Source organism: Stenella coeruleoalba (assembly GCF_951394435.1).
Source record: "Stenella coeruleoalba genome assembly, chromosome: 20".
NCBI classification, from domain to species: domain Eukaryota; kingdom Metazoa; phylum Chordata; class Mammalia; order Artiodactyla; family Delphinidae; genus Stenella; species Stenella coeruleoalba.
The window spans coordinates 27,740,283-27,764,627 of NC_137166.1; the positions used below are offsets into that span (position 1 = coordinate 27,740,283).

Genomic DNA, 24,345 nt, shown 5'->3' on the forward strand with positions numbered 1-24,345 from the left:
TTAATATTAATTTTCTTTGAGAGTTTCTATCCTTTAGTGATAGAGTTGTAGGTTACAATCACAGCATGCTCATTGTTTTTGGTATTCTGTACTAGAAAGATGAAATTTCTGTTTCTTTCATTTTTATTCTAAAAAATGAACATTTAGTATTAACATTATCAGTTTCCATGATGACCTTAAAAACATTAAATTGATGAAACTCAGAATAGTACTGAGCATTATGCATAATCTGTATTGAATATTAAAAATGTTTAAGATAGGGCTTCCCTGGTGGCGCAGTGGTTGAGAGTCCGCCTGCCGATGCAGGGGACACGGGTTCGTGCCCCGGTCTGGGAAGATCCCACATGCCGCAGAGCGGCTAGGCCTGTGAGCCATGGCCACTGAGCCTGCGCGTCCGGAGCCTGTGCTCTGCAACGGGAGAGGCCACAACAGTGAGAGGCCCGCATACCGCAAAAAAAAAAAAAAAAAAAAAATGTTTAAGATAACTGGTGCCCATAAGATTCGAGTTAGTGTCTGAAGAGTGATCAGAATTAGAATTTCCTAATTTCTGGTACCCAATTTCTCCATTATTCAAAGATACAGGAATAGCTTAGACCATATACCCCTACCCCCACCCCTTTGGGCTGATAATACATACTTAGATATCTTGGGCACTAGATGTCACTATTGTTCCAGCAAGGCATTACTGCATCTTAAGATGTTCCAATACATGTTTCAGTACTTATCTGTTGATTGATATGTTGTGGGAGAGCATGAAAAGGAAGGAGGGGAGGGGATTGGTGGAGAGAACAAAAGAAACTGGCAAAGCTTGAGGGCCAGAGATTGACATCAAGCATGAAAAAAGTATGTTACAAGTGAACTGGTTGCTTTATGCTTTTAAAACAACTTTTCATCCTGTGTTGTGTTGCATATGCACAGGGGTTTCTCATTAAATCACCTTGAGAGTGTTTAAAACAGGTTCCTGGGCCTCTGGAGGTCCTTATTCAGTAGGTTTGGGACAGGGGAGGGACTCTGTCTTTTAATGAGCCTTAAGGTGATTCTGATGTTGTCTTGCACCAGCAGAGTAGGAGTTAGTCTTCATGATGTCTAAAATTGAATGCCACTGGTAGTCATAGGACACTCCGCAAAATTTGATTTTTACCCTTGGGGGAAAAAGCAAATATTTTTATGTTTTCAGGGAAGCTACATTTTTTCTGTTGCATTCTTCAAGATCTTTGTTTTCTCCAGCAAGCATGATATTGGCCATGTCTTTGGTAATAGCAGGTTTTCTGGCCGTACTCAGATTTTCATTGAGAATCAAAAGGAAAAAGTTTGCTTCTCTGTATTATTTTGGGCTTGATTTGCTGTTTGATTGCTAGTCACCTTTATTTATTTTTAAAATATATATATATATTTTTGGCTGTGCCGGGTCTTAGTTGCGGCATGCAGGATCTGGTTCCCTGACGAGGGATCGAACCCGGGTCCCCTGCATTGGGAGTGCAGAGTCTTAACCACTGGACCATCAGGGAAGTCCCTTCATTTCTTTTTAAATCAGCTGGATTTGACTGGCAGAATAAGGAGGGGAGGGCATTTTTAAAATAAGTAGGTTGAACATTCCATGGCAGAGCTGAAGTGCTCACGGGTTATATCTGCCTTCCATCTCTTGATTTATCATTGTCCTGCTGTAGCTCTTCTTTTTGCTTAGTTTGACCCTTAACCTGTAACTCACAGTAATCTCAGCAAGGTTGGAATTTCTCAAGAAAACAAGAAGGAAGTGGAGAAGAAAGTGGCTGTGAAACCCACAGAAACCAAGACCAAGTTCTCCCAGGCAAAGCTGTTGGCAGGAGCTGTGAAGCATAAGAGGTCAGCCCGAATTCACACAACTTTAATCTCCTTCTGACTGTGTGCTTTGAAATGCCAGATTAATGGTAGCCAGAACAAAAGGTTACCTAAGCATAGGTCTTGGTGAAGTTCCTTTGGTGGTCTTACCTCTCTCTCCCCTACCAGATTTGGTGTCTTCTATAGCCTTTGACCCTTGTCTCTCTGTTCATTAAACATAATAGCTACTCTTCATTGGATGCCTGCCATGTGCCAGGCATTGTGTTAAGTACTTTCCATACATGATTTCTTTTATTCCTCTCAACAACTCTGTGAAGTACAGGTTCTTATTATCAGATGAAGAGACTGAGAATCTCAGAGGTTGAGAACCTTTGTCCAAGGTCACAAAGTAGTAGGAGAGGTGGAGTTCAGTACTTGAGCATCTGTTTCTAGGCAAACAAGGTAGCAAGTTCTATGGAAGGATTTATATAGGGTGTACTTAGATCATGGAGGAGGAATAACTGCCTGGAGGTGGATATATGTGCTCCTGTTGGGGAAGTTAAGGCCTTAGAAAGAAGAGATTGGCTAGGTAAGACAACTAGGGCTTTGACGGGCAGACGGGGAGAGCAGAACATCCCAGGAAGAGAGAAGAGCTGGGGCAAGGGCACAATGATCTATAAGAACATGGCAGCTGTGACAGGGTTACACACCTGGCTGGGGCTCTGCTTGTTTGGTGTGGGGTGGCAGCACTGCCTTGTTTGCTCCTCTCTTTTCAAGTCTTGAAATGGCACCAAAGTAATTAAATCTGGTCATTTCAATTTGACCAACTGTACCACAGGCAAAAGGATGTTAAGCTTAAGTGCAGACTATTAGGAAAATCAATATAGTATATTGGCAACCAGCCACATATTTTGAAGAAAGTGTGTTGATGCAGTTTTGTGGTTTGGCACACCTGTGTGCTGCTGTTCCCAGGAGCATTGCTAGGACTGTTGCTTACATGTAAAAATGTCGTCGTGGTATAGCAGCCAAGGGGAGGAATATCAATAGCCTGAAAAGGGCCAGTTACCCCAGCCATGAATTATTCTTTTCAAGTTTTCATATAAGCTTTCTTGCTGGCCTAGTGTCTTTGAGGATTTGGATGTGGGTCAGTTGTACTGGGCTATACCAAGAAAGGGCTCTCTAGGTGGTCAGTTAGTTACCTCTCAGCAGTGTCTTGCTTCTAGCAGAATGTGTGTTGTAAGTAGCTCTCCTAGTCCTTAGACCAACTTTTATTAGATCATCCTTTATTGTTGTTTTGTGTAGCCAGGTGATAAATTAGTCTCCTGGGGCAGGAGTTCCTAATCTACCCAGCCTTGGGTTTATTAGAGTCACCTGGGAGTTTGTTAATACTGTAGATTGCGTCACACTAATTCTGTCTGGCTCAGTAAGTTTGGAGTGAGGTCTGGAAGTCTAATTTTTAAAGTTCCATGGATAATTCCGATGCTTGGTGAAAGTCTGATGCCTGATATATGTTATGAAGCATAGTAATAAAACAAGCCCCCCTGAACCCATCACCCAACTTAAAACCTAGAGCATTATCAACAATATGAGTCTGCCTCTGTGCTCCTCCCCATTCTGTCTCTGTGCCTTGACATCCTCACACCACTTTCCTATATCTAGTTTACCATTCTTTTGCCTCTCTCTTTTTTTTTTAAGACGATGTTGGGGGGTAGGAATTAATTAATTAATTTATTTATTTTTGCTGTGTTGGGTCTTCGTTTCTGTGCGAGGGCTTTCTCTAGTTGTGGCAGGCAGGGGCCACTCTTCATTGCGGTGTGTGGGCCTCTTTTGTTGCGGAGCACAGGCTCCAGACGCACAGGCTCAGTAGTTGTGGCTCACGGGCCTAGTTGCTCCGCGGCATGTGGGATCCTCCCAGACCAGGGCCCAAACCTGTGTCCCCTGCATTAGCAGGTAGATTCTCAACCACTGCGCCACCAAGGAAGCCCACCTTTCTTTACTCTTAGTAGTTTTGGGGTTTTTTTTGTTTTTTGCTACCTATATAGGTACCCATAAATAATATAATAGCTTGCTTGTTTTGAACTTTATAAAAAATGATTTCATGGGCTTCGCTGGTGGCTCAGTGGTTGGGGGTCTGCCTGCCGATGCAGGGGGCACGGGTTCGTGTCCCGGCCCAGGGAGGATCCCGCGTGCTGCGGAGCGACTGGGCCCGTGAGCCATGGCCGCTGGGCCTGCGCATCCGGAGCCTGTGCTCCGCGACGGGAGGGGTCATAGCGGTGAGAGGCCCGCGTACCGCAAAAAAAAAAAAAAAATAAGATTTCATTATATACACACCACCTTCTGTGAATTTGGTTTTTCAATCAAATTGTTTCTCTGATTGAAACAGTTTTGTGTGTGTGTATGTATGTGTATGTATAGCTATAATTCATTCACTTTCACTGCTGTATAATAGTGCATTATTTGAGATTCCAAAATTTGTTCATTCTCCTGTGAATGAATGTTTGAATTATGACAAACGGTGCTGACAGGTCAAGGACATGCTTTGTTACATATGTACATCTGTTTCTCTAGAGCTGTGTGTCCAATATGTTAGTCCCTGGGCACCTGTGGCTATCTAAATTAATGAAAACTAAATGAAATTTAAAATCCAGTTCCCTAGCCACACTAGTCACATTTTATTTATTTATTTATTTATATTATTTTTGGCTGTGTTGGGTCTTCGTTTCTGTTCGAGGGCTTTCTCCAGTTGTGGCGAGCGGGGGCCACTCTTCATCGCGGTGCGTGGGTCTCTCACTGTTGCGGCCTCTCTTGTTGCGGAGCACAGGCTCCAGACGCGCGCCTGCGCGTCAGTAGTTGTGGCTCACGGGTCTAGTTGCTCCGCGGCATGTGGGATCTTCCCAGACCAGGGCTCAAACCCATGTCCCCTGCATTGGCAGGCAGACTCTCAACCACTGCGCCACCAGGGAAGCCCCACACTAGTCACATTTTAAGTGTTAAATAGTTACATGTGGCTTGTTGCTGCCCTACTGGACAGCACAAATACAGCAATAAAGTGATTTATAAACTAGTATCTCCTTATGATCTTAATTTGCATTCCCCTGTTAACAAATGTAGTTGACATATCATATGTTGATTTGCCATTCATGTGTCCTGTTGTGTGGAAGGTCTGTTCATTTATATTGCCATTTTTCTACTGCGTTATTTGTATTCTTCTTATTGATTCATAGGTTTTGTTTGTTTGTTTTTAAACGTAGTCTTGATATTTTTTTTCTCCAGTTTATAGCTTATCTTTTTACTTTAAAGTGGTCAAATATATTTAATTTTAAGGTGGTCAGTTTTTAAAAATTGAGATATAATTGACATATAACACATTAATTTCAAGTGTACAACATAATGATTTGATAATATGAGATATATATATATAGTGAAATGATCCCCATAGTAAGTCTAGTTGACATCCATCACCACACATAGTTACACATTTTTTTTTCTTGTGATGAGAACTTCTAAGATCTGTTTTCTTAGCAACTTTCAAATATACAATATAACATCATTAACTATAGTCACCATGATGTACACTACATCCTCAGTACTTATTTATTTTATAACTGGAAGTTTGTACCTTTTGAAGGTGGTCCATTTTAAGGTGGTCAAATCCATTAATATTTTCTTTTTATGGTTAGAGCCTTTTATATTTTGTTCAAGAAATTCTACTCTGAGGTCGTAATATAGTTTTTCTTGTAAAAGTTTTAGAATTTTTGTCTTTCACGTGTTAGTCTTTAAATCTGGAATTTTTCTTTTTTACTGTTACAGTGAAAAAATAAAGATTTTTCTAATGTTTCATTCCTGGTGATAAACCCAACTTGTCGTGATGTATTTTCTTTTCTTTCTTTTTTTTTCTTTTAAACTCTGCTGGATTTGGTTTGCTAATGTTTTGTATAGGTTGTTGCATCTGGAATCATGATGGAGACTGGCCTGTATTTTTTTTCCCCCTACTTTATCTGATTTTGATGTGTAGATTAAGCCTAGCTTCACAGAATGATTTAGGGAGTGTTCCTTCTTTTTCTGTTTTCTGGAGGAGTTTGTATAGGATAGTAGTGTTAATTTGTGGCAGTTTGGTAGAACTCTATAAAATCACTTTGGTCCCTGTTTTTTGTTTTTGCGGTACGCGGGCCTCTCTGTTGTGGCCTCACTGTTGTGGCCTCTCCTCTCCCGTTGCAGAGCACAGGCTCCGGACGCGCAGGCTCAGCGGCCATGGCTCATGGGCCCAGCCGCTCCGTGGCATGTGGGATCTTCCCGGACCAGGGCACGAACCCGTGTCCACTGCATCGGCAGGCGGACTCTCAACCACTGCGCCACCAGGGAAGCCCGGTCCCTGTTCTTTTAACTTGTGATTATAGGACTATCTATGTTTTTCCATGTCTTTTTGAGTCAGTTTTATTTAGTTATATTTTCTGGGAATTTGCTCATTTTGTCTTTTTTCAAGTGTGTTAGCTAAATTGTCAGTATTCCTTAGTTTTCTGATTGCTGTTCTGTCTGTAATTGTCCTTTTTTCATCCCAAATATTGATGAATTATACTTTTATTCTTATTTTCACTATTTTCATGAGAGGGTAGTCTCAGTTTTATTAGTCTTTTCAAAGATCTTTTGGGTTGGGCTTCACTGGTGGCGCAGTGGTTGAGAGTTCACCTGCCGATGCAGGGAACACGGGTTCGTGCCCCGGTCCAGGAAGATCCCATATGCCGCGGAGTGGCTAGGCCCGTGAGCCATGGCCACTGAGCCTGTGCGTCCAGAGCCTGTGCTCCGCAACGGGAGAGGCCACAACAGTGAGAGGCCTGTGCTCCGCAACAGGAGAGGCCACAACACTGAGAGCCCCGCATACCACAAAAAAATAAAAATAAAATAAAATAAAAAAATAAAAGATCTTTTGGATTTACTTCTTATTTTTTGTTTTATTAATTTTTGCTCTTTAATATCTTCTGCCTTCTTTGGAATATTCTTTACTTTCTTCAAACTTATACTTTTATTATTTCTGTTATAAATAACTGTCAGATACCATGCTAATTAATTTTCAGCTCATTTCAGTTATAAGCATCTAAAGCTATAATTTTTCCTCAGCTTTCATTGTATACAATTTTGTATTTCCAACTAAGTACTTTTAAATATCCATTATGATTTCTTTGTTGACTCATGAATTAGAAACATTTTTTTAAATTTCCAAACATATTGAGGTAACTTAACCATATTTCACTGGTTCTAAGATGAACCTGTTTCTCCCTCACATTTTAATACCTTATAATCAGTGGTGTCTTAGAGTCTATGAAATATAATCTTTATCTTTTGTTATCAATTTCTCCCTTAATTGCATTATGGTTTACATGTGCTGATTCTTTTGAAATTGCTTTAGACTAGGTTTGTGACCTAGTCCTGAGATTAATTTTTGTGAATGTTCCAAGTTGAGGAAAATCTGTGTTTTGTAATTGTTCTGGGTTCTATGTAGGTACAACAAAACAAACTAATGGATTGTATTGTTCAAATCATCCGTTTCTTTACATATTTGTCTGCTTGTTCTATCAGTACTTGAGGGGAGTTTTTGAAATCTCCCACTACAGTAATGATTTCTTGATCTTTTTTCAGTCTGTTGAACATAGTATATTTTTAAGCTCTTTTAGAAGCATAGATGTTCAGGATTGTTCTTTCTTCATAGTGAATTAAACTTTGTTTCCTTATAAACTAACTTCCTTTATCCCTTATAATACTTTTGGTTTTAAAGTCTATTTCCTTAATATTAATATAGGTACCCCAGTCTTCTTTGGGTTAGTGTTTGCCGTGGTTAACTCTTTTTCCATTCCTTTACTTTCAGTCTTTCTGGGTCTTAAGTTGTTTGTTTTGCTTCTAAATTTTTAGGTGTGTCTCATGAATAGCTGATTTAAAATTTAGTCTGTTAAACTCTCTTTATAGGTAGGCTTGGATTTATTAGGATTTTTTATACAATTTCTGCTTTTTTTTAAATTAATTAATTAATTTTTGGGCCATGCCACATGGCTTGCGGGATCTCAGTTCCCCAACCAAGGATTGAACCTGGGCCGTGGCAGTGAAAGCCTAGAATCCTAACCATTAGGTCACCAGGGGACTCCCCAGGTTCTACTATCTTAATGTTATTTGTCTTTTTACTTAAAAATTTTTTTCCATGTATTCTTTTTATAAAAATTGATTACCATTTTAAAATCTTTTATTCATTTTCTTTTCTTTCTACTTGTTTGGATTTTTGTATTCTATTTCTATTCGTTTGGTGGCTTACCTTGCAATTTATCAAGAATACTTAGTAAAACCTAAAGTAAATAGCTATCTTACTTCCCTGCAAAATTATCCATGGACCTTAGAACTTTTAGCTACAGTCACGTTCTTCCTTCCTTACATGCTGTCCAGGACTTTAGCATGGTCATGTTTAACACCACAAATTAGATGCTGTTTTTTTATATAGACTGTTTGTTTAGATTTGTATTTACAAGTTTCTTTGTTCACCATCCCTTCCTTCTGGGATTAAGGCCTTCCTCCTGGGACCATTTCCTTCCTCTTTGGAGTGCTTTCTTTTTTCTTTTTTTTTTGACTGTCCTAAATTTTTTATTTAGTAAGAATTTACAAACATTACTTAATATTAGTGGTAACAGTGGAGCTGGAGAGCATTGCGTCTTCTAGCTGCATGGCGAGAGAAGTACATTCTCTAGATATTCTTTTAGTGAAGGTCTTTTGGGTGACTTTCAGAATCTCTAGCCTGTCACTAAAGATATTTCCTTCAATCTTTAATAACTTAACTAAATTTTTGTCATATATAAATATGTCCAGGTATTCTTGAAGTCCATGTGTGGTTCTAACCAAGATGAATGATGACAACAAAGAATCTGATGTTTTGGTGATGCTTGAAGCTGTAATGCTTTACCCCTTGAATTGGTCAGAGGTTTAAATTATATTTATAACAATAATATAGCTGGAAGGAGATTAAGAACCTGAAATGAAGACTTTTCATTTCAGATCATCTCAGCTCCTTGAGGCTGCCTAAGACCCATATAAATAGTTATTGGAGCTCCTGATTCCCAAAGTTTGATCCCCAAGATTGGACCTAGCTCAAATCACCATATTTTTTTGTTACAGCTCAGAGAGTGGCAACAGTGTGAAAAGACTGAAATCGGACTCTGACCCAGATGACAAGAATCAAGGTGGGTGGCAGCTTTCATTTCGTTCTTCACTCATCATATACGTGAACCATGGTAAAAGGCTGGAATGCATTGTATCTGTGGAGGAATGCATGCATCTCTAAGCAAACCTACCTAAACTTAACTTACCAAACCGTTTTAGGCTGTGCAGGATTTAAACCTAGCAATATGTCAGCTGCCCTGCAAAGTAATATGTTAGAAACCAGTGGAACTGATAAGTGACAATTGTGTTGTCCCAGGAGCGCTTACAAAGCCAAAGCCCTGGTCATATCACCTCTACTCACAAAGTTTTTCTCTGTCTCCCTTAAATGTCAAGTTTCTTCATTTCACCTGGCTGGCTACCAGTGAGAGGTAGAATGCCTGGCTCCTGCTGTTGGTTGGATTGGATTGAACCGAGAGGCTACTAAATACAGTTTCCAGGAGTACACTTTCTTTGGTGGTTCCTTTTATGTGATCAAATCTGCTACTGTATTAAGTGGCACAAAGTTATAAGTGAAAGTGAGTGTTACTCAGGACTGAATCAAGGATAAGAAATTCAAGAGTGTTTTCAGTTCTTCTACTCCTGACTCCCTGTGGAATTGAGACTCTGAGCTGAACTCAAAGGGTCATCGATAAAACAGGGCTTACATTTATTTCTGTGTCACACAAAAAAATGGATATTTTAAAATATATTTTTTTCTTTCAAAAAAATGATTATTTAAAAAAGTATATCCACTGAACTCCAGTAATGGTGAGCTCTTGCTGATATCTTTTTCTCTAGAATTTACTTTTGAAAAAGATATTAAGCGAAGAGCCTCCCTTCTACCTGTATGTCCTCTTCCATCCAATTCTCCTTCCCAGTGGGAAATAGTATTATATATTTTTAATGTGTATATGTATATATCCAGAGCTATTCTATGTATGTATAAGCAATTACACATATTCTCTTTTTTTAAAGTGTTTTATTATAGATAACTTAAAACATATTCAAATATTGAGATGAAAGTATAATGAACCCCATCATGTACCTTCAACAGTTTTTTAAAAATTAATTTATGTATTTTTGGCTGTGTTGGATCTTTGTTGCTACGCACGGGCTTTCTCTAGTTGCGGTGAGCGGGGGCTACTCTTCGTTGCAGTGCACGGGCTTCTCATTGCGGTGGCTTCTCTTGCTGTGGAGCATGGGCTCTAGGCACACAGGCTTCAGTAACTGTGGCACACAGGCTCAGTAGTTGTGGTTCACGGGCTTAGTTGCTCCATGGCATGTGGGATCTTCCCAAACCAGGGCTCGAACCCTTGTCCCCTGCATTGGCAGATGGATTCTTAACCACTGCGCCACCAGGGAAGTCCCAACAATTTTAAACACATGTTCAATCTTCTTTTTTTTAAAGAAAGTTTTATTTATTATTATTATTATTTTTTGGCTGCGCTGCACAGCTTGTGGGTTCTTAGTTCCCCAACCAGGGATTGAACCCAGGCCATGGCAGTGAAAGTGCTGATTCCTAACCACTGGACCGCCAGGGAATTCCCCGTCCAATCCTATTTCATTTAAATCTCCCAACTGTAGTATTTTGAGGCAAATCTCAGACATCAGATTATTTCATCTATAATTCTTCTGTATGTATCCCTAAAAAAATAAGGATTCTTTGTTTTTTTTAACATAATTGCACTACTATTATCACACCTGAAATAATTATAATAATTACTAAATGTTATCAAGTATCAGATTAGTATTCATTTTCCTCAGTTTTCCCATACATTTTTTTTCTTAACAGTTGATTTTTGTTTTTAAGATTCAAATGCAACACTGTGATCACTTAATTGTTTTTTTAAATTGTATTGAAGTATAGTTGATTTATAATATTGTGTTAATTTCTTCTGTACAGCAAAGTGACTCAGTTATACATATATATTTATCATATTCTTTTCCATTATGGTTGGTCACAGGATATTGAATATAGTTCCCTGTACTATATAATAGGACCTTGTTGTTTATCCATGCTACATATTAATAGTTTGCCTCTGCTAATCCCAAACTCCCAATCCGTCCCTCCCCTATCCCGCCTTACCCTTGGCAACCACAAATCTGTTCTCTATATCTGAGTCTGTTGTTGTTTCATAGTTATGCTGATGTGTGCCATATCTTAGATTCCACATATAAGTAATATCATGTGGTGTTTGTCTTTCCCTTTCTGACTTACTTCACTTAGTACGATAATCTCTGGGTTCACCCATGTTGCTGCAAATGGCTTTATTTCATCTTTTTTACGGCCAAGTAATATTCCATTGCGTGTGTGTGTGTGTGTGTGTGTGTGTGTGTGTGTGTGTGTGTGTGTGTGCGCGCGCGCGCGAGCACACACGCGCCACCATACTGTTTCCCATAGTGGCTGTACCAGTTTACATTCCCACCAACAGTGTAGGAAGGTTCCCTCTTCTCCACACCCTCTCCACCATTTGTTATTTGTAGACTTTTTTTTTTTTTTTTTTTTTTTTTTTGCAGTACGCGGGCCCCTCCCTGCTGTGGCCTCTCCCGTTGTGGAGCACAGGCTCTGGACGCGTAGGCTCAGCGGCCATGGCTCACGGGCCCAGCTGCTCCGTGGCATGTGAGATCTTCCCGGACCGGGGCATGATCTCGTGTCCCCTGCATCAGCAGGCAGACTCTCAACCACTGCGCCACCAGAGAAGCCCTGTTATTTGTAGACTTTTTAATGATGGCTACTCTGACCAGTGTGAGGTGGTAACTCATTGTAGGTTTGATTTGTATTTCTCTAATAATTAGTGCTGTTGAGCATCTTTTCATGTCTGTATGTCTTCTTTGGAGAAATGTCTGTTTAAGTCTTCTGCCCATTTTTGGATTGGGATGTTTTGTTGTTTGGTTGTGTGAGCTGTTTGTATATTTTGGTAATTAAGCCCTTGTCCGTCACATCATTTGCAAATATTTTCTCCCAGTCCATAGGTTGTCTTTTCGTTTTATTTATGGTTTCCTTTGCTGTGCAAAAGCTTATAAGTTTGATTAGGTCCCATTTTTTAATTTTTGCTTTTATTTCTATTGCCTTGGGAGACTGACCTAAGAAAACATTGGTATGATTTATGTCAGAGAGTGTTTTGCCTATGTTTTCTTCTAAGAGCTTTATGGTGTCTTGTCTTATATTTAATTCTTTAAGCCATTTTGAGTTTATTTTTGTGTATGGTGTGAGGGTGTGTTCTAACTTCGTTGGCTCTAGGCATGCGGGCTTCAGTAGTTGTGATGCACAGGCTCAGTAGTTGTGACGTGTGGGTTTAGTTGCTCCACCACCAAGGAAGCCCCCAGGCGAATATCTTTGATGAATATAGACACAAAAATTCTCAACAAAATATTAGCAAACTAAATCCAAAAACACATAAAAAAGGTCATACACCACGACCAAGTTGGATTCATCCCAGGGTCACAAGGATGGTTCAACATACTCAAATCAGTATGTGGGACTTCGCTGGTGGTGCAGTGGTTGAGAATCCGCCTGCCAATGCAGGGGACACAGGTTCGAGCCCTGGTCCGGGAAGATCCCACATGCTGCGGAGCAACTAAGCCCGTGAGCCACAGCTACTCAGCCTGCGCGTCTGGAGCCTGTGCTCCACAAGAGGAGAGGCCGCGATAGTGAGAGGCCCGCGCACTGTGATGAAGAGTGGCCCCCACTTGCCACAACTGGAGAAAGCCCTCGCACAGAAATGAAGACCCAACACAGCCCCAAATAAATAAATAAATAAATAATTTTTAAAAATCAGAGAGAACATTTCCAAAAAAAAAGATATTCGCCTGTAATTTTCTTTTTTTGTAGTGTCTTTGTCTGGTTTTGGTATCCAGGTGACGGTGGCTTCATAGAATGTCACCTCATTGGGAGTGTTCCTTCCTCTTCAGTTTTTTGGGAGAGTTTGAGAATGATTGCTATAAGTTCTTTGTATGTTTGGTAGAATTTCCCAGTGCAGCCATCTGGTCCTGGACTTTTGTTTGTAGGGATTTTTTCTTTATTACAGATTTTATTTCATTTCTAGTGACTGGTCTGCTCAAGTTATCTGTTTCTTCTTGATTCAGTTTTGGTGGCCTGTATGTTTGTAGGAAAGTTGAACATTTCTTCAAGGTTGTCAAATTTGTTGGCATATAATTGTTCACAGTATTCTCTTATGGTTTGTTGCACTTCTGCGATATCTGTTGTGATTTCTCTGCTTTCACTTCTTATTTTGTTTATTTGGGTCTTCTCTCTTTTCTTCTTGTCGAGCGTGACCAGAGGTTTGTCAATTTTGTTTACCCTCTCCTTTTATTGATCCTTTTATCATTATGTAGTGTCCTTCTTTATCTTTGTCTTAAAGTCTATTTTGTCTGAGTATTGTGACCCCCGCTATCTCGTCATTTCTGTTTGCACAAAAGATGTTTTTCCATGCCCTCACTTTTAATCTGTGTGTGTCCTTTGCCCTGAAGTGTGTCCCTTGTAAGCAGCATATTGTAGGCTCTTGTTTTTTTTATCCAATCTGCCACTCTGTGCCTTTTTAAAAAATTTTTTAAAATTTAATTTATATTTTTATACAGCAGGTTCTTATTAGTCATCAGTTTTATACACATCAGTATATACATGTCAGTCCCAATCACCCAATTCATCACACCACCATTCTGACCCCCCTGCGGCTTTCCCCCCTTGGTGTCCATACGTTTGTTCTCTACATCTGTGTCACAACTTCTGCCCTGCAAACCGGTTCATCTGTACCATTTTTCTAGGTTCCACATACATGCGTTAATATACGATATTTGTTTTTCTCTTTCTGACTTACTTCACTGTGTATGACAGTCTCCAGGTCCATCCACGTCTCAACAAATGACCCAATTTCGTTCCTTTTTATGGCTGAGTAATATTCCATTGTATATATGTGCCACATCTTCTTTATCCATTTGTCTGTCGATGGGCATTTAGGTTGCTTCCATGACCTGGCTATTGTAAATAGTGCTGCAATGAACATTGGGGTGCATGTGTCTTTTTGAATTATAGTTTTCCCTGGGTATATGCCCAGTAGTGGGATTGCTGGATCATATGGTAATTCTATTTTTAGTTTTTTAAGGAACCTCCATACTGTTCTCCATAGTGGCTGTATCAATTTACATTCCCACCAACAGTGCAAGAGGGTTCCCTTTTCTCCACACCCTCTCCAGCATTTGTTGTTTGTAGATTTTCTGATGATACCCATTCTACCCATGCTTTTGCTGCATCCCATAGGTTTTGGATCGTCGTGTTTTCATTGTCATTTGTCTCTAGGTATTTTTTGATTTCCTCTTTGATTTCTACAGTGATCTCTTGGTTATTTAGTAATGTATTGTTTAGCCTCCATGTGTTTGTGTTTTTTACGGTTTTTTCCCTGTAATTCATTTCTAATCTCATAACGTTGTGGTCAGAAAAGATGGTTGATATGATTTCAATTTTCTTAAATTTACTGAGGCTTGATTTGTGACCCAAGATGTGATCTATCCTGGAGAATGTTCTGTGTGCACTTGAGAAGAAAGTGTAATCTGCTGTTTTTGGATGGAATGTTCTATAAATATCAATTAAACCTATCTGGTCTATTGTGTCATTTAAAGCTTCTGTTTCCTTATTTTCATTTTGAATGATCTGTCCATTGGTATAAGTAAGGTGTTAAAAGTCCCCCACCGTTATTGTGTTACTGTTGATTTCCTCTTTTACAGCCGTTAGCAGTTGCCTTATATATTGAGGTGCTCCTATGTTGGGTGCATATATATTTATAATTGTTATATCTTCTTTTTGGATTGATCCCTTGATCATTATGCAGTGTCCTTCCTTGTCTCTTGTAACATTCTTTATTTTAAAGTCTATTTTATCCGACGAGTATTGCTACTCCAGCTTTCTTTTGATTTCCATTTGCATGGAATATCTTTTTCCATCCCCTCACTTTCAGTCTGTATGTGTCCCTAGGTCTGAAGTAGGTCTCTTGTAGACAGCATATATATGGGTCTTGTTTTTGTATCCATTCAGCAAATCTGTCTTTTGGTGGGAGCATTTAATCCTTTCACGTTTAAGGTAATTATTGATATGTATGTTCCTATGACCATTTTCTTAATTGTTTTGGTTTGTGTGTGTGTGTGTGTGGGGTACGCGGGCCTTTCACTGTTGTGGCCTCTCCCACTGCAGAGCACAGGCTCCAGACACGCAGGCCCAGCGGCCATGGCTCATGGGCCCAGCCGCTCCGTGGCACATGGGATCCTCCCGGACAGGGGCACGAACCCGCGTCCCCTGCATCGGCAGGCAGACTCTCAACCACCGCGCCACCAGGGAAGCGCCTTGGGTTAGTTTTATAGGTCCTTTTCTTCTCTTGTGTTTCCCACTTACAGAAGTTCCTTTAGCATTTGTTGTAGAGCTGGTTTGGTGGTGCTGAATTCTCTTAACTTTTGCTTGTCTGTAAAGCTTTTGATTTCTCCATCGAATCTGAATGAGATCCTTGCTGGCTAGAGTAATCTTGGTTGTAGGTTCTTTCCTTTCATCACTTTAAGTATATCATGCCACTCCCTTCTGGCTTGTAGAGTTTCTGTTGCGAAATCACCTGTTAACGTTTTGGGAGTTCCCTTGTATGTTATTTGTCGTTTTTCCCTAGCTGTTTTCAATAATTTTTCTTTGTCTTTAATTTTTGCCAATTTGATTACTGTGTGTCTCGGCATGTTTGTCCTTGGATTTATTCTGTATGGGACTCACTGCACTTCCTGGACTTGGGTGGCTATTTCCTTTCCCGTGTTAGGGAAGTTTTTGACTATAATCTCTTCAGATATTTTCTCAGGTCCTTTCTCTCTCTCTTCTCCTTCTGGGACCCCTGTAATGCGAATGTTGTTACGTTTAATGTTGTCCCAGAGGTCTCTTGGCTGTCTTCATTTCTTTTCATTCTTTTTTCTTTATTCTGTTCTGCAGCATTGAATTCCACCATTCTGTCTTCCAGGTCACTTATCCGTTCTTCTGCCTCAGTTATTCTGCTATTGATTCCTTCTAGTGTAGTTTTCATTTCAGTTATTGTATTGTTCATCTCTGTTTGTTTGTTCTTTAATTCTTCTAGGTGTTTGTTAAACATTTCTTGCATCTTCTTGATCTTTGCCTCCATTGTTTTTCCGAGGTCCTGGATCATCTTCACTATCATTATTCTGAATTCTTTTTCTGGAAGGTTGCCTATCTCCAATTCATTTAGTTGTTTTCCTGGGGTTTTATCTTGTTCCTTCATCTGGTACATAGCCCTCTGCCTTTTCATCTTGTCTGTCTTTCTGTGAATGTGGTTTTTGTTCCACAGGCTGCAGGATTGTAGTTCTTCTTGTTTCTGCTGTCTGCCCTCTGGTGGATGAGGCTATCTGAGAGGCTTGTGCAGGTTTCCTGATGGGAGGGACTGGTGGTGGGTAGAGCTGACTGTTGCTCTGGTGGGCAGAGCTCAGTAAAACTTTAATCTGCTTGACTGCTGATGGGTGGGGCTGGGTTCCCTCCCTGTTGGTTGTTTGGCCTGAGGCAACCCAGCACTGGAACCTACCTGGGCTCTTTGGTGGGGCTAATGGCCGACTCTGGGAGGGCTCACGCCAAGGAGTACTTCCCAGAACTTCTGCTGCCAGTATTCTTGTCCCCGTGGTGAGCCACAGCCACCCCCTGCCTCTGCAGGAGACCCTCCAACACTAGCAGGTGGGTCTGGTTCATTCTCCCCTGGGTTCACTGCTCCTTCCCCTACTACTTTGTGTGTGCCCTCGAAGAGTGGAGTCTCTGTTTCCCCCAGTCGTGTCAAGTCCTGCAATCAAATCCCACTGGCCTTCAAAGTCTGATTCCTTCTCCCGTTGCTGGCCCCCCAGGTTGGGAAGTCTGACGTGGGGCTCAGAACCTTCACTCCAGTGGGTGGACTTCTGTGGTATAAGTGTTCTCCAGTCTGAGTCACCCACCTAGCAGTTATGGGATTTGATTTTACTGTGATTGCGCCCCTCCTCCCATCTCATTGTGGCTTCTCCTTTGTCTTTGGATGTGGGGTATCTTTTTTGGTGAGTTCCAGTGTCTTCCTGTCGATGATTGTCCAGCAGTTAGTGGTGATTCTGGTGTTCTCACAAGAGAGAGTGAGCGCATGTCCTTCTATTCTGCCATCTTGGTTCAGGCTCCCTTATTTATTTTCAGTTTGGATGATCACTATGTCTTTTGATTGGAGAATTTAGTCCATTGACATTTAAGATAATTAATGATAGATATGTATTCATTGCCATTTTAAACCTTGTCTTCCTGTTGATTTTAAAATTCTTCTTTGTCTCTTTTTGTTTTTCCTTTTGTGGTTTGGTGATTTTCTTTCGTATTATGCTTCTGTTCTTTTTGGTTTTTGTGAATCTATTGTATGTTTTTGATTTGTGGTTGCCCTGTTTTTCAAGTATGTTAACCCCTTCGTATGTCTACTTGCTTTAGACCGGTAGATAGGCCCAAACACATTCTAGAAAAAAAAAAAAAAATCTACATTTTCTTACTCTCCTCCCCCACATATTATGATTTTAATGTCCCCTTTTGCATCTTCATGTTCATCCTTTTGCTGTTCATTGTGGTTATCATCACTTTCACAGAAATTTTTTGTTTTTTTTTTTAATCTGTGTACTGTCTTATTTATGTGATTTACTTTCCAATTGTGATTTTCTCTTTCCTATAGATTCTTACTACTTTCTATTTAGAGAAGACCTTTCAATATTTCCTTTAGGATAATGTCAGTATTGCTGTATTCTTTTAGTTTTTACTTGTCTGGGAAATTCTTTGTCTCTCCCTCTGTTCTAAATGATAATCTTTCTGGGTAGAGTATCCTAGGTTGCAGATTTTTCTCTTTCAGGGCTTTGAATATATCTTGCCATTCCCTTCTGGCCTGCGATGTTTCTGTAGAGAAATCAGCTGGTACCCTTATGGGTGTTCCCTTGTGATTCTTTGTTTTTCTCTTGCTGCCTTTAGAATCATCTCTTTAACTTTTGCCATTTTTATTACAATACATCTTGGTGTAGGTCTGTTTGGGTTTACCTTGTTCAGGATCCTCTATGCTTTCTGTATCTGGATATCTGTTTCCTTCTTCAGGTTTGGGAAGTTTTCAGCTGTAATTTCTTCATTTTCAATCCCCTTTTCTGTTTCTTCTTCTTATGGGATCCCTATTATGCATAGATTGACATGCTTTATATTATCCCATAGGTCTCTTATATTGCTTTCATTTTTTTTCATTTGGGTTTTTGTCTGCTGTTCTAATTAGGTGATTTCCGTTATTCTATCTTCTAGATCACTTATTCGTTCTTCTGCATTATTCATTCTACTATTCATAGCCTTTCAGCTTTCATCTCTTCAAATGAATTCTCTGATTTTTCTTGGCTTCTCCTTATAGTTTCTAGTTCCTTTTTACAGTAATCTACATTTCTATTGATAGCCTTTCTTAATTCCTTCAGTATTTTCATTATCTTCTTTTTGAACTTGGTGTGTATTAGACTGAAGATGTCTGTTTAATTGTTTATTCTTTCATGGGAATTCTCTTGATCTTTTAATTGGGAGTGGTTCCCCTGCTTCTTCATTTTACTTATATTTCTCTTGCTCTATGAGTTTAGGAGAAACAATTATCTACTGTGGTCTTAGAGGGCTATTTTTAAGTGGGAACATCCCCGTATAGCCTCTGTGGGTTTAATATTTTTTGGTGTGAGGGCTGCTTTTAGTATGGATGCTTGCCACCTCTTTTCTCAGTGTATGCAGGCCATTATCCCCTTGCTAGGAGGTGTGACTGATGCTGTGGTAATTAGAGCCTGCACTGGCTATTGAGCGGGCCTCCTCTTTGCTCTGTGGTTGTCACTGCCCTGTCCAGGGTAGGGCCTGCTCCCTAGTTGTTGGAGTAGAAGCCCCCAGCTCCATTTCTGAGCTGTGTTTCTGATCTGTGGTGTGAGGTAGGCGGGATTGGAGTGCTTCCACTGGGAGAGGAGCCACTGAGTATTCCTCCGCTGGAGCCGTTCACCTGTGAGTGTGCTCTGTTTTGTCACCTTTCATCCGTTGTGTGGGCTCACAGAGTACACTGTTGTTGGCACTGCCCTAGGCCCCACCTCAGTTGTGGGTATGCCGGCAGTTGGCCCTGGTGCCTCTCAGACTTTGTTTTCACAAGACCACTAGTGCAGATCCACTGAAGTCGTGTCCCAGGACTGCAGTAATTGCACGCCTTGACCTGCTGTGGGAGCTATGGAGGCAGCTCAGACCCCTGTGTGTACGCGCCCGCAAAGCCCATAGCTGCTAAGGCCAGACCTGTCCCAGCCACAGGAGCACCAGCTGTCCGTTCAGATGTTCCGCAGGCACTGAATTCACAAAGCCGGCAGTGTAGGTGTAAATCTGCGGTTTGCACGGCCGTGGGGAGAGATTTCAGCTCTGCTTCCTAAGTTGCACGACCCCTGGGGCTCAGCTGTAATTTCAGCCCCACCTCTGCGTGTGGGCAACCCACTGGCATCTGTTCCCAAGACCACTGAGGCAGCGGCCGGAGCTTGCAAGCCTGCTCTGGTGGGAGGGGGCCGGAGCAGCTTTAATGCCTGAGCTGGCCTGGGGTGGGGCCCCGCATGGAGCCCAAGGAAGCAGCAGACGGCAGGTGGGGAAAGAGGCTGCAATGTTGGCCCCACCCCTTCCTTTTGCATGCCACATAACAATCGCGCTTCGCTTCTCTGGCAGCCCAGGGTTCTGCCACCAACACTCCTGGTTGCAACACCCCACACTCCAGCCCCTTCAGGCTGTCTCCACACAGCCAACAGCAGTCTTCTCCCCAGGTCTGTCCTCTAAACCCCGTGTTCCAGCACCCATCCCCTGCCCATACCAGTGGACATGCCTTTCAGGCTGGGGTGTGCAGAGTGGTGACACAGACTGTGTAGGTCTCTCTCTGTCCTGCCTGCCACTAACTAGTTGTTGCGCTCTCCTTCTGAGCCTCTGAAGCTTCTTTTTTGTCCCAGCTGATCTCCCCACCCATGAGGGGACTTCCCAGGGTGTGGGAACCTCTACTGTCCTTCAGCTCCCTCCCAGGGGTGCCAGACCCCTCGTACTCTCTCTCTCTCTCTTTTTTTTTCCTTTTGTCCTACCTGGTTACATGGAGATCTTTTTTGTCCTTTCAGGTGTTTGAGGTCTTCTGCTAGTGTTCAGTAGGTGATCTATGAGAATTGTTCCATTTGTAGATGTATTCTTGATATATTTGCAAGAAGAGCTTGAGTTCTACATCCTGCTACTCCACCATTTTTATTCCAATCCGACAATTGGTTTTTTTAAAAAGTAGTATCCAAGGAAGGATTAGACATTGTATTTGGCTTATATGGCTTAAAAAAAAAGATTGAGATATAATCCACATACCATAAAATTCACCCTTTTAAAGGATACAGTTCAGTGGTTTTTAATATGTTCAGAAGAATGTGTATTTATCACCACTATCTAATTCCAGAACATTTTCATCACTGCAAAAAGAAGCTCCGTGACCATTAGCAGTTATTCCCCATTCTTCCCCATTCTTCCCTCTCCACAGCCACTAGCAACCACCAGTCAACTTCTGTCTCTATGGATTTGCCTTTTCTGGACATTTTTTATAAATGAAATCATGCAATATAGGGCCTTTTGTGTCTGACTTCTTTTCGCGTAACATAATGTTTTCATAGTTCATGTTGTGGCATGTATCAGTGCTTTTTACAGCTGAATAATATCCCATTTTATGGTATGCTACCTTTTTGTCCACTCATCAGTTGATGAACATTTGGGTTGTTTCCACATTTGGGCTGTTACAAACCATGCTGCTGTGAACATTCATGTCCAAGTTTTTGTGTTAAAAACTGTTTTCAGTTCTCTTGGGTATATACCTAAGAGTGGAATTGCTGGGTCATACAGTAAATCTATGTTTAACTTTTTGAGGAACAGCCACACTGTTTTCCACTGTAGCTGCACCAATTTTATATTCTACCAGCAGTATATGAGGGTTTCAGTTTCTTTACATCCTTATCAACAGTTGTTACTGTGTTTTTTATATCCATCCATTGGGTGTGAAGTGATACTTTATTGTGGTTCTGATTGGGGTTTCCCTAATGACTAATGATGTTGGCATTGTGTACTTAATGGCCATTTTTTTTATCTTCTTTAGAGAAATATCTACTCATATCCTGAGCCTATTTTAAAATTGGGTTATTTGTCTTTTTAGTTTTGAGTTGTAAGTGTTCTTTATATGTTCTGGATGCTAGACACTTGTCAGATGATTTATAAATATTGTCTCTTTGTGGGTTGTACTTTCACTTTCTTGATAGTGTTCTTTGGAGCACAAAAGTTTTACATTTTGATGACATCAATTTATTTTTTCTTTGGTTGCTTGTACTTTAAATGTCATATCTAAGAAACAGTTGCCTAATTCATGGTCATGAAGATTTACGCTTACATTTTTTTCAAAGAGTTTTATAGTTTTAACTCTTACATTTTGATCTTTGACCCATTTTGTGTTAATTTTTTGACTCAATAATTTGTTGAAAGGACTGTATTTTCTCCCACTGAATTGTCATGACACTTTGTTGAAAATCAGTTGAACAGCATGTTTGGGTTTATTTCTGGACTAACTTTTCTCTTCCATTGATTTGTATGTCTATCCTTATGCCATCACCACACAGTTTTGTTTTTGTTTGTTTTTGTTTTGTTTTATTTTTGGGCCATACTGCACGGCTTGTGGGATCTTAGTTCCCTGACCAGAGATTGAACCCAGGCCCTGGGCAGTGAGAGCATGGAGTCCTAACCACGGGACTGCCAGGGAATTCCCTACCACACAGTTTTGATCATTCTAGCTTTGTAGTAAGTTTTGAAACCAGGAAGTATCAGTCCTCCAAGTTTGTTCTTTTTCAATATTGTTTTGCTATTTGAGGTCCCTTGCATTTCCATATGAATTTTGGGATGAACTTGTCAATTCAGGCAGCTGGGATTTTGATAGGGATTGCTTGAATCTGTAGATCAGTTTGGGAATATTGCCATTTTATGGCATCTTAACAGTAGGCTAATCTGCCTTTTCAGTCTCATCTAACCTATGGGTTCTTCCTCTTTCTTAATTTATTTTTTGTTTCATTTATATTTTACTTGTGAAGAAACTGGGCCTCTGCCCTGTGGAGTTTCCTGCACTCTAGATTTTGCTAATTGCATCCCCATGGGATTCCTTTATATCCTGTGTTTCCTATAAAATGGTAATTAGGTCTAGAGCTTGGTCAATTCACGTTGATTTTTTGGCAAGATTTACTTAATATGTTGTTTTGCATTTCCTATCATCTTTTTTTTTTTTTTTTTTTTTGCGGTACACGGGCCTCTCACTATTGTGGCCTCTCCCGTTGCGGAGCACAGGCTCCAGACACACAGGCTCAGCGGCCATGGCTCATGGGCCTAGCTGCTCCGCGGCATGTGGGATCTTCCCGGACCCGGGCATGAACCCGTGTCCCCTGCATCGGCAGGTGGACTCTCAACCGCTGCGCCACCGTGGAAGCCCCATCATCATTATTTTAATTAACATACTCTTCTGTTCATTGCTTACTTACCTTGGGAATCATAGCATACCTGTGCATAAAGAGCTTCTTCATTCCTTTTTTTTTTTTTCATTCCTTTTTAGGGCTGTGTAGTAATCCATTGTATGGTTGTACCATAGTATATTTATTTTGTTTTTTATTGATGAACATTTAGATTGTTTCCATTCTTTCTCTATTATGATGTTTCATTAAATAACCCTGTACATGGATCATTGTTCACATTTGTAATATGTCAGGTTATACTTAGAAGGAGAATTATTGAGTCAGATATACATTTGTAACTTAGAAAAATATTGCCAAATTTGCCTCCTACACTGGAAGGCAAAGTCTTAACCACTGGACTGCCAGGGAAGTCCCAGTTAACTGCTTTTGGAATGAAATTTGTTTGAGTTGCAATCTCTTTTCTTTCTTGAAACTTCCTAGATAATTGGGAGATTTGGTCCTTTTGCTTAAACTCTGCTAATGCTCCTGTTGTCCAGATTCCTTGGGTTACATTTCTGTGGCTGGCTTCCATCCTTCCCTTAGGCCGGCTCTAGTCCTCCAGAGGTACTCAGAACTTGATCTTTCTTTTCTAAGATAGACCCTAAAATTCAATTCACCCTTGAAGTACTTAATAAAAGGACACATTTCACTGAGTAACTTCACATAAATTACTTTTCCGAGTAACTGATTCATACCCTTATGATATCGGGTTTTTTTGTTTTTTTTTAAACAACCCGATTTTTCTCACAGAATACTGAAAGTATCCTTGTATGTGTGAAAATAGTAATACAATGAATGTTCAGGTAAATGAATGGTTTTTAATTTGATGTTATGTCCCAAATTTTCACATTTCCCCCACCCCCACTCCCACCCCTAAAATTTAGCCATTTGCAGTGAAACTCTGTTATGCATTTTCCTGCATTCTCACACATTGTGAATGTTGGCCTGCTCTGTGCCAGGCCGTCTGCTCTATGCCCAGGGGATGGGATAGAGAAGAAGGAGCCCTTGTCCTCCAGAGACTTATAGTCTGAGGAGAATATGGATAAGGAGAAGATAGCCATTAGGACTGTCAGTCTTCTACAGCCTTCCTGGCTATAATACAGGGATTACAGAGGTAAGAGGGGCTGGTCCTTCTGAATTGAATGTCCTAGGATACTCTTTGAATTGTGGCATTTGGCTTTCTTAACAGTTGTCTAAATAGGTAGTTATATGTACCTAATAGTAAATTGAAAAGGGACACAAGAGTGTGGAATAAAAAGTTAAGTTTTCCCTGGTCCTCAGCCACTCAGTTGCTCTCCCCAGAGCAGCCATTGTTACCAGTTTTTAATGTATTTTTTCATACATTATCATGCATATTTAATGTCCCCCCCCAGATTATAACTTGTACTCACCCTTGCCTTTTTCATTTAACACATGGTATCTTAGAGATCATTCAATACCATTACACACAGAGATGCTTTATTCTTCTTAATGGCTGAATACTAGTCCATTACACTGGTCCTCTATTAATGAACCTTTTGGTTTCTACTGTCAACAGTGCTGCATGAACATCATTTAAGTGTGAAGGACTTAGCCGAATTATCCTACGTTCCCTCAGCAACATATATAGATGCCTACTCCTCCTTATATTGTTTATTCTTCTATGTTTAAAAGTCACTTGTTTCTTTTTCTGTGAACTATTCGTGTCTTCTGTCTACTTTTCTGTTCAGTTGTTGGTTTGTTATTGGTTTTGGAAGAACTCTTTATATCGTAAAGAAATTAGCTTTTGTGATACTTATTGTAAATATTTGCCTGTTTTCTTGTAGCCTTGTTACCTCTTGTAGCCTCTGCAATCAT

General features: G+C 40.4%; 1 protein-coding gene across 5 annotated transcripts in view; it reads left to right on the forward strand.

Moving 5' to 3' along the window:
• Positions 1 to 24,345, forward strand: part of PSME3IP1 (proteasome activator subunit 3 interacting protein 1) — a 45,786-nt gene that overhangs the window by 15,047 nt on the left and 6,394 nt on the right. For all 5 annotated transcript variants that reach the window (XM_079908765.1, XM_079908763.1, XM_079908762.1 and 2 more), the window contains 2 exons: positions 1,709 to 1,842; positions 8,947 to 9,011. In XM_079908765.1, coding sequence (XP_079764891.1) covers positions 1,709 to 1,842; positions 8,947 to 9,011 — 199 coding nt within the window. The remainder of the gene's footprint in view (positions 1 to 1,708; positions 1,843 to 8,946; positions 9,012 to 24,345) is intronic.